This window comes from Trichosurus vulpecula, chromosome 3 (genome assembly GCF_011100635.1).
Source record: "Trichosurus vulpecula isolate mTriVul1 chromosome 3, mTriVul1.pri, whole genome shotgun sequence".
Classification (NCBI taxonomy): domain Eukaryota; kingdom Metazoa; phylum Chordata; class Mammalia; order Diprotodontia; family Phalangeridae; genus Trichosurus; species Trichosurus vulpecula.
In genome coordinates this window covers 303027287-303037856 of record NC_050575.1, presented here as the reverse complement: position 1 = coordinate 303037856, position 10570 = coordinate 303027287, and the positions used below count along the sequence as shown (strand labels likewise).

Sequence of the window (10570 nt, the reverse complement as noted above, 5' to 3'; positions counted from 1 at the left end):
TAACCTCAGCTCATTCTGACCTTTAACAGACCTAATTCAGCTCATACAGGACTATAATGCTCTTTTATGATTCATCTTCAGTTACATTCCCCTTTCTACTGTGTAGTTAGCACATGCACCCAAGATTAACTCATTTAAACCTCTGCAATTTATACCTTTAATTTTTGTATGTTACTATTCCCTACTCTCATCCTTATATGTTTTACCTATATTGCTTTGTAGTAAGTCCCTACCTAAAATACCTGTGAGAACAGTGCTGTTTTCCAGATGGGGGATAAGGAAGAGAGTGAGAAGAAGAACTTAGCATCTGTAGAGAATGTTGTAGCCTAAATAGTGCTGAATTCACAATCAGTAGATCTGAGTCCAAATCCCAGATTCTTCTCTTACTAGCTATATGACCAAATATAAGAAAATTCTCTGCTCTCAGTCTTAATTTTAATATCTCTTGAAGTGGGGATAATAATATTTTTTTCCATTTTTGGAATTAGAAAGCTTTATTGACAGTTATTCTGAGTTACAGTTTTCCAAAGAAAAATTTAATTTCCTCTGAAGGCACACTTGAGCTTTGCATGATTATGGCCCACTGCTTAACAAATTAATAAGAGTTCAAGACCTGTTTAAAATGTCCTGCTGAGCAAAGTAAGTCCAAAAAAAGATCCATTTCTCCAAAAAAATTTCCATTGAAATTCAGAATGTTTTCTATGTAAACTATATTTTGAATGCATTCTTTGAAGTCATATTTAAATTTTTTTTCTTTTTTACAATTCTCATTCAGTTGTGTAGGCAAATGTAATTTTCTTCAATCACATAATCCAATCCTTTTACATTGGCAACATCTTCTAGGATCCATGGAACATAGTTAAAAATGGCAGTTTTTATTTTTCAAGACTAGAAAAATCTGGTCCACCTTTACTGTAGTTTCCTGAGATTTCTGCTCCGCTGAAGTCAAAACCAGGGTTTTCTTTTTGGAATCTCTCCAGGATAAGTTTCCTTCGCATTTGGTCCTGTACCGAAGGATCAGCTGCATATTCAGTTTCTAAGAGAGAGGTCCAACAATTTGCTGCATCTCTCTTTGTCTTGGTAAGAACTATGTGGACCATTTTTCTGTCCTCGAATGTCCACGTTCCCTCGTCAGCTATTGTAGAATCAAAGAGTTTGCCCTTCAGGATCTCCTGGCCCCGCACGGCTAGTTCCACATGTCGACTCTGCAGGCCACACTGGATCTCTTGAGCATGAGTGCCCGGTGGCACTTGGACCTCGATAAACACCTGCTCTAGGGTCTGGTACCACTGGCCCCAGGGCGTCCCACAAGGCACCGCCCCGCTTCGCTCTTCAAATGGGGCAGACATGCTTCCCTCGGATCCCAGTGACCCTTTCTTAGTGCCAACCAAGGTTCCTCGGGGATAATAATATTTGTAATGCTGACCTGAAAAGGTTATTGGGAGGATACTTTATAAAACTTCTGGTGCAATAGAAACATGGCTGATATTACTACAACATTTCAATCAAGTTATCTATTATCCAGGATCCACTTGAAGCGGACGCTAAGCAATGAATAGGATAGAGCACTGGCCCTAGAGTCAGGAGAACCTGAGTTCAAATATGGCCTTAGATACTAACTAGCTATGTGACCCTGGGAAATTCACTTAAATCTGTTTGCCTCAGTTTCCTCATCTGTAAAATGAGCTGGAGAAGGAAATGGAAAAGCATTCTAGTATCTTTGCCAAGAAAACTCCAAATGGCATCACCAAGAGTCAGACATAACTAATCGAATAAACAACTATATATGCTTGTGTATGTATATATGTATGTATATACACACACATACACATATACACACACACACAAACACACAAACACGCTGTCTTCACAGATAGAATATAAGCTCCTTGAGGGCAAGAAGCTGTCTTTGCATCTGTCTTTGTATCCCCACTACCTAGCAGAGACCCTGACACATTTTAGGGACTTAATAAAAACTTAGCGACTGATGGACGGATAGATAGATGGATGAAGCTGTACACATATGCATATATGAGGCAAAGAAGTTCCTCATATGTTTGAATATTTCAACGTTTCCTTGGCAAAATATATAGGCAGGAATCCTTGTTTCTAACTGCCAAAGTGGATAGAACACTAGACTTGAAATCAGGATGACTTGGCTGCAAATCTCCCCCTGTAATTACTAGCTATGTAGCTTCCAACTAAACCACTTAACCTTTATAAGCCTCATTGTGCTTGCTCATCTACAAATGGAAAGTGTAATACCTGGAGTTCCTCCTTCATAGGACTCTTTAAAGGATAAAAAGTGATCGTGTATATGAAAAACTTAGTAGATTTTATTATACTACAGAAGTGTCAGTTACTATTATAAATTATTAGTGATCAGCTAGTCAAACTACTACATTTTACAGATGAGGAAACTGAGGCACAGAGAGGGGAAGTGATTTGCCTAAGATCACAGATGTTTACTGTCAGCTCCAAGACTAGAACAAGGTCTCCTAATCCCCACTGCAGTGTTTTCTCCACTCAGCTGCCTTTGTGAGTGTAATGGTTTGAGCATCCAAAATTCTTCTCTACCTAAGGACTCTGGTCAGAGCCAGTATTGGTGATGTTACTAAACAGATACCCAGAGACTGAAACAGATGGCAGCAGTTGCTGTTCACATGTTTAAATGGAGCCAGCTCCATACAAAATGAGTCCTACATGCCCTGAAACACAGCCATTTAACCATGATGCCACTGAAGTCCTTCCAAGAGTTTCTCAACCATAGAATCACAGAATCTTAGAGCTGGAAGGGACATTGAAGCCACATAATCCAATCCATGTTAAAAAACAATCTTCACTACAATAGCCAGTATTAGTCAATAGTCAACAAGCATTTATTAAATCCCTCCTATATGCCAGGCACTCCACCAAGCACCGAGGGTACAAAGAGAAGGCAAAAACAAACAAAAAGGCTATTCCTTTCTGTCATGGAGCTTACAATCTAAAGGAAGAGATTTCAGACAAACAACTATATACAAACACGATATAGAGGATAAATTAGAGATAATGTCAGAAAGAAGGTAGTCAAAAGAATGCTGGATCTCATCAGAGTGCCTTAGTTCAAACCCTGTCCCTGAGACTTATTAGCTGTGTGACCATGGAAAAGCCATTTAACCACTATATACCTCAGGCTCCTCATCTGTAAAATGGTATGGTTGGGCTAGTGGGCCTCTAAGTTCCCTTGTAGCTCTGTACCTATGACCCTAAGTGATCATCTATCTTTTGCTTGAAGACTTCCAGTAAAGGCAGACCCATTCTCTCCATTCCACTTTTGGATAGCTCATAATGGAAGTTTTCTTTATGTGAAGCCTAAATTTGCTTCTATTACACTTTTACTCATTTTTCCTTGTTTTGCCTACTAGAGTCAAACAGAAAACATTTATGCCTTTGCCTATGTCAATTACTTATTAACAGATTTCATGCTCTAAGTCCTCTTCTACATAGTAAACATCTCTAGTTCCTTCTACCAGTCTTCATATGGACTAAACTCAAGACATATCCCCATTTTAGAAAGACATGTTCCATATGATCTCTAAGGTCCATCTTCATGCTATGAGTCTGTGAGATACTTATTTTAGTAGAGTTTATTGGTTGGGGTGGGGGGAGATAACTTCATATATGGTATAGGTAGTATAATCATAACTCTAACTATTATATGACTTATTGCCTTTTTAATAATCCTAGGTTCTAAGGAAATCAAGGAGTATGTTTTGATATTTCTATGTAAATTAATAGAAAAGTACAGTCTCTGTTGTGAATTTATCAAATATCTCTAAGCTGCCACCTCAGTTCATTAGATATTAAATAAAACATAGAAACCTATTTTCCAATAAGGTTTGTTCATATCTTTCCCTATGCATGAAGAAAGATATTGAGAGAGAGAGAGAGAGAAAGAAACAAAGAAAGAAAGCTATCAACCTCCCTGCTCTCATAGGTTTAAACAAACATCATTGGTACTAATTACACATTTTTTAACAATGAAATAATACAAAGGCATATTTAAATCTTTTAACAATATTCATCAGTGTTAGAAAGATCACAGTCAAGGCCACTTGTAACTGTCACCTGTAACTGCTGATTTCTCAATAGATCATAGTTCAACAATTCAGCTCTTTCAGAATGGTTATTAAGATCTTTTCTTAAGAAATCTCTTCATAAATTTTCTTCATAATTTTATCTTAATAAGATATAACTCAGACTCTCAGGAAAGAAGCTTCTTTGGTCCTTGTTTTTTTCCTATGCTCAAACAGTTATTCTCCATTTATAAAAATTAATGGTTCCTCCATAAAGACAGTGAAATTACTGGGCTCTCAAGATTCCATTCCAGCTTAAAGATACAGTAGCAATATCTATAGCCTGTGTGGAAGAAGCTATTTATGCTAGTGTTACATTAGCAAAGCCCTAGAAGTTCACCACTGCCCACAATAATAGTTACAACTCATCAAGATGGCCAGGAAGGCATGGCTAGTCCCTGACCCAGCAACTCAAATGGGTAACTCAGGTAGCCAGGGTATGCACCAATAAATAGCTAAATGAAGATTAGATACAGAATCAGAAAATATTGGTTTAAATCTTTGCTCTTCTGCATACAACCCAAATGATTTCGAGTAAGTAAATCCTGCCTTCAAGCCATGATTTCCTCCTTTGTAAAAGGGGCAGGGGGAAGAGAGGAGACCCTAGAAGATTGCTAAGGTCCCTTTATGCTCTAAATCTTATAGTTAAAGCAGAAATTGAAGCCAATAAATTCATCAATTAAGATCTCTTTTGTTGTTCACCTAACTTCCTGTTGCTGACCTGTTACTTCATAGCTAGACTAGGTTAAACCTTCCTCAGGTAGAGTAAGAGACAAGCTTCCCTAACAGTTTTAAAACATTAGTTTATCTGTGACCAGTATGGCTGCCTATGGGCAAGTTTGGTGTGTTCACAGACCAGAATTGCCAACAGAATTGCCTCTTCTCACCCTGAGGCTGACCCTCAGCATGGAGGCTGGCAAGATTTATCCCAATTAGCCCAGCCTTTAGCCTCAGCATGGGTTTGGATGAAAAAGAACATTCAATACCTACTCCAAATTATTGCAATCACAAACTGTTAAGTGTAAGTTAGGGTGATGCACATGATGAAGTTTTAAGTGTGTTATGAAGATGGCTTGTGTGCTGTGATCTCATTATGAGGATTAAACTCTTCTTTAATTGGGTCAAGAAGTGAGCAGTGTGGTTGGATAACCAAATAGGTTAACCACACCCAAAAGGGCTTTAGAGAGTGAAGAATTTCAGCAGCTGACTTAGTTCAGCAGCAGAGTAGTAAAGCTATGGAGAATTCTAGGTTCCAGAGCCCATGCCAATGGTAGCAAAGTAGAGAGTAAGTGGTTATGAACCCAGAGAGGATGTTACACTGCCCTTCCCCACTGACCATTTTTGAGAAACTGGCCCATTATCACACAGTGCATCCAGAGTCAGGTGGAAGACAAATATTGGCAAATAGGGGCATAGACAGATACAGAAGGATAGCTACCTGAGGGGATGGTACAGTTTTAAGGAGTATGACCTCCTTGCAACAGAGACAAATGCCAGCTTGGTACTCAAAGAATTTCCTGTAACCAGGGGTTGTGAATTTACCCCATGACCCCAAATGTTTGTTACATGAGTGCCTCATTATCATTACATTAAGTTTAAGCCCAATTTTTCCCTGGCCCCTGTATATATTTGTAGGAGATCATGCCCCAGGATTGGGAAGGGGGAATGATTTGTACCAACTCCTTTTACTATACCACCTTAATGAATACTTTCACTAAAAAACTAATTGAGACTACTGGAAGATAATAGAAGGAAAACATTAATGAGAGTTCATGAGCAACATTACTAGATACCAAGTCCAGCCCATCAATTTGAATGGGATTTGGGAAGTTAGCCCTGCAGGATGCTGAAGTAGGATAATTAAGCTAGCATGGAGGAAGAGGTATCAAGAAAGGATTTGGAGCAGGGGTCACTACCAAGGGAGGGCTATCCACTATGGTTTACCATAGCAGAAGACTCTGGGCATCCAGGAGGCAGCACACACGCTAGTATTCAGTCTTTAGCCTGTGAGTCTTCTCTGGGGAGTACCTTTATGGTCCAGCAATAAGTGGGTAGATGTGGAGAGGAAAAACCTCTTTTCTAATATAGACTCATATAAAAATAGAACAGCTGACCCAGGGTGGACACTAATGGCCTGAGTCCTTCTTAGTCTTTGAGGTGGTTTTCTTTTGCAGCAATTGAATTAGCCTCCACTACTTCATCCTGGAATGAATATGACCCCAAAGATTTGAAGCCTGTGCCAACAGAGACAAAGTTCTGTGGGTTTTACAGGGCTGTCAACTGAGAACTAGCCCAATTAAATTTGGAAAGACTCATCTGTCTGCCTGGTGATGAAATTCAGTCATAAAAACCCAAGAAGAACATCTAGTGAGGTCATAGAATCACAGATTTAGAGCTGAGAGGCCATCTAGACCAACCTATTTTACAAATGATGACATTGGCCCATTAAGCTTAGGTGACTTGCAGGGGAAACTAGGTAATACAGTAGATAGAGTGCTTGGCCTGGAATCAGGAAGACCTGAATTCAAATCCAATCTTAGACACTTAATAGCTGTGTGACCCTGGGCCAGTCACTTAACCTCTGTTTGCCTCAGTTTCCTTATCTGTAAAATGGGGATAATAATAATACCTACCTCCCAGGGTTGTTGTGAGGATGGAATGAGATAATAATTGTAAAGCAAGCTCTTAGCACAGTGCCTCACACATAGTAAGCACTATATAAATACTAGCTATTATCATCATTATTAGTGTTAATATTGCCTAAGGTCATGAAGGTAGTGAGTAGCAGAGTTGGGATTTGAACCAAAACTGAAAACTTTCTATTCTTATCCTTTAGCCATTTGTCAAGTGAGGAATGAATTATAGTCTTATAAATGTGACTCAGTTTTCTATACATTTAAGAAATGAATCCTTTATCAGAGAATATTCCCCCTTTTTATAGATGAGGAAACTGAGGCTCAAAACAACCCTGTGAGATAGGCATTAAAGGTATTCATTATTATCCCTGCCACCTACTTCACTTAACTATGGGGCTAAGATGTCTCTTGTCAATATATCTCAGGTACTTAGCAATAAGTTACATTGAGCTGTTCCTGTTCATATTACCCATTCAGGGCCCAAAATGCTAAAAGCATCCCACACTCCCAACCCACCCACCTCCAAACCTTACTGCTTCCTTTCCTTTACTCCAGTGAGAGTAAAGGCTAAGGAAGCCAGGTATGGTGGCACATACCTGTAATCCCTGCTTCAAGGAGTCCAAGGTTGGCAGACTCCTTGAGCTAGGAAGTTCTGAGCTCTATTGGACTATCTATTGGGTATCCACACTAAGGTTGCACAAATATGGCCAGCCCCTAGGAGCCAATGGCCCTAGCATTACTAAGGAGGTACAGACTAGCCTAGGTTAGAAGTGGAACCAGTTAAAGCTTCTGTGATGAGCAGTAATAAGATCAGGCCTAGGACTGGCCACTTTACTTCCAGCCTAAACAAGATAGAGAGACTCAGTCTAAAAAAAAAATTAAAAAGTACAGATATTGTTGACGAATGACTATCTAAGTAACCTTCACACCTTATCCCTGCTTCCACATTCTATTTAAAGGGCCCTGACCCTTGTAATTGATTAAATTAATGCAGTAGCTTCTGATCTTTCAACAATTCAAGATATCTCACATTATAATAAAAGAGAAGCATTATGGTATGATGCAGAGACTCTTAACTTTTTGTGTGTCTCACAGATTCCTTTGGCATTCCGGTGAGTCCTACAGATTTCTTCTCAGAATAATACTTTAAATGCATAAAACAAAATACATAGGATTACAAAAATTTATTGAAATAGTTATCAAAATATATTTTTCTAGAAGTTCATGGACTTGAGGCTAAGATATTCTGGTGTAGTGAATAGAGGGTCAGCCATGGAGTCAGGAAGACCTTTGAATCTTGGCTTCTACATTTACAAGTTCTGCAAAATGGGCAATGGGGATAAGATTGCTCCCTGTGGCTGGGAGCAAGTCACTTAACTTACGGCCTAACTTAAGTTACTTGACTTACTTAGTGCCTAACTTACTGGCACTAAAAATCACAGATCTGCAACGGTGGAAGAAATTTCCACCCTGGGACAACACAAGCACCCCACACTGCTGAAATCATAGGTCTAGATAAAAAATACCTAAATAATCATTCATAACTCTATATCATTTTAAGGTTTACATGGCACATTACTCATGTCAAACTTGTGAGATAGGAAGTACACCATTTATTATCTCAATTTTTTTAAGAAACATGTTCAAAGAGGTTGTGATTTTCCTAAGGTCACCCAGAGAGTGTCAGAGCCTAGATTCAAATACAGGTCTCTTACCTAGAAGGTCGTTGCTTTTGCATAATATGCTTTACCCTTTCTCCCATTTACTTGGTGCTAGGGTTGTGTTCCATGGACTAGAAAATTCCACAGAGGGCAACAAAATTTTCTTAGCAGTAGAAATAATAATCATTCATGTTTATATAATGATTTAGAGCTTAGAAAGCACTTTACATACATTAACTCAATTAAATACTTGAAAGAGATGGAGCTTTCTCTTCTATAAAGAAATGCTCTAGCATTTCTTCCACCTCAAACATTCTGTGTTCTTATGTTACACCAAGTCCTGGCAACTTCCAGATGCAATAATCATAAATGGCATTTATATATTTTTATTTATATTCACAAAGCACTATATATACTTATATATTATCTTAGTTAATACAGCAACCCTATGAGGTAGGTGTTACAGATATCATTTTTTCCCACTTTATATAAGAAACAAAGGCTAAGGGAGGTGTAATTTGTTCACAGTCACACAGTTAGTAAGAATCAAGTGTAAAATTGAAATGGAGCTCTTCCCAACTCCAAGACCAATGCTATCAAAGTAATCTCTTTCAGCCAGAAAGGATCTCAAAAATGGACTACTTACACCTTAGGGTGACCACTTTATCGGCAAATGAAACACCTAACAACTTACTAAGTACAAATAAAAGAATCTCATTTTCGCCTGAGTGTCCACAAACCTGGAATTGCTCCAAGGCCCACTATGTCTCCCAGAAACCTCCATATACATTACTCAATCTGTGATTAATAACATTTTGTTGTGGGTAGGTATGTCTGCAAAAACCAAGGAAAAGCATAAAAGTTTATCACTTTTCTAGGGGGAGCCCCGCAGGATGGTGCTAGTACTTGGAAAAGAAGACACTGGACTGTAGGTTTGTGACACAGCATAGCCCAGACTTGGTGACATAGGGACAATTTGCGGTGAGAGATTTGGGAAAGAGAAGTGCATGCACTGAAAGGCTTCACTGAAAATTTCCCCCATAATACTGTTACTATGTATATCCTCTAGGTAGCCAGTCATTGGAAAGATGGCCTCAGGATCCATGTCAACGTTACTAAGCCTATCCTCTTGTGTGTTATGGCTATACTTGGTACTCCCCCTTGAGCTGAGATTAATCTTTCAATATTGTACAGGCTGCGTAGGATCATGAAACCTTTCCGACATAGAAAAGACCCACGTCTCTAATAGAACATTCTCCTGCAAACCCAACCTAACAGAAGAGTTTAAGAGCTTGGAATGAAATAATTGAATAGATGGCATCATTCTTTGCAAGATAAGCAGACACCATCCCTGCTAAAAGGGGAATGGGCAAAGGAAGAGGGGAGTTTAAGAATAACCTCATAGCAGAGACTGTCTCACATCTTGGTTTTATCTATTCTACTTGTAGGTACAACCCACATATGTGGGGTCCATCTGTAATCCCTCTGGCCCTACCATAAATCCTTGGAAAGATAAGGACATATGGTGAAATTCACACTCCTACCATAAAGCCCATGGGCTAATGGATACTGATGTAGCATTGGTACATGCTTCACATATTCTGCAGGTTTCTAGATCAGAATGGCATTTGCCGAAGCAACAAATTTCTGATCTAGAGATTCTGTAAGATCTTATTAACAGAATGTTGGAAAGTAGTGGTATATGGAACTTTAAATGGCCATACCAGACATGGAATATGGTTTCTCCATTTGTCATTTTGAGGGATTTGTGGCAGATTATAACACTCCTGCCTCCCCAAATGGGTTTAGTTTCATTTTAAAGTTTAAGCATCATATATGATTTCCAGAATGTCATTGATAGAGTACCAAGGTTACCCATTCCAGAGTATAATTACTTTAAGCCCCTATGATCAATGCAAGATCTTTCATCCCCATTTTTCTTATATATATATATATATATATATATATATATATATATATATATATATATATAACAGGGATATTCAATCAGGCTTTTTTTAAGGTGCTGTGCTAAATAATAGATTTAGAGCTGAAAAGAACCTTAGAGCTCATCAAGTCCTACCTCTTCCTCTCTCCACTTTAAAAGGAGAAACTGAGTCCCAGAGAGGTTGTGGCTTGTCCAGGTTCACACAGT

At 38.7% G+C, this 10570-nt stretch overlaps 1 protein-coding gene across 1 annotated transcript; it reads right to left on the bottom strand.

The window, feature by feature from the left end:
- Positions 1-465: 465 nt before the first annotated feature.
- LOC118844066 (nudC domain-containing protein 2-like) lies at positions 466-1388 on the bottom strand. Its single transcript, XM_036751877.1, has one exon. The coding sequence runs from the start codon at positions 1347-1349 to the stop codon at positions 876-878; it is 474 nt and encodes a 157-aa protein (XP_036607772.1). The 5' UTR covers positions 1350-1388; the 3' UTR covers positions 466-875.
- Between the last annotated feature and the right edge of the window lie 9182 nt (positions 1389-10570).

Bases quoted from the DNA above. Each gene is read 5' to 3' on its own strand.
- LOC118844066 (XM_036751877.1), bottom strand. From the start codon at position 1,349: ATGTCTGCCCCATTTGAAGAGCGAAGCGGGGCGGTGCCTTGTGGGACG.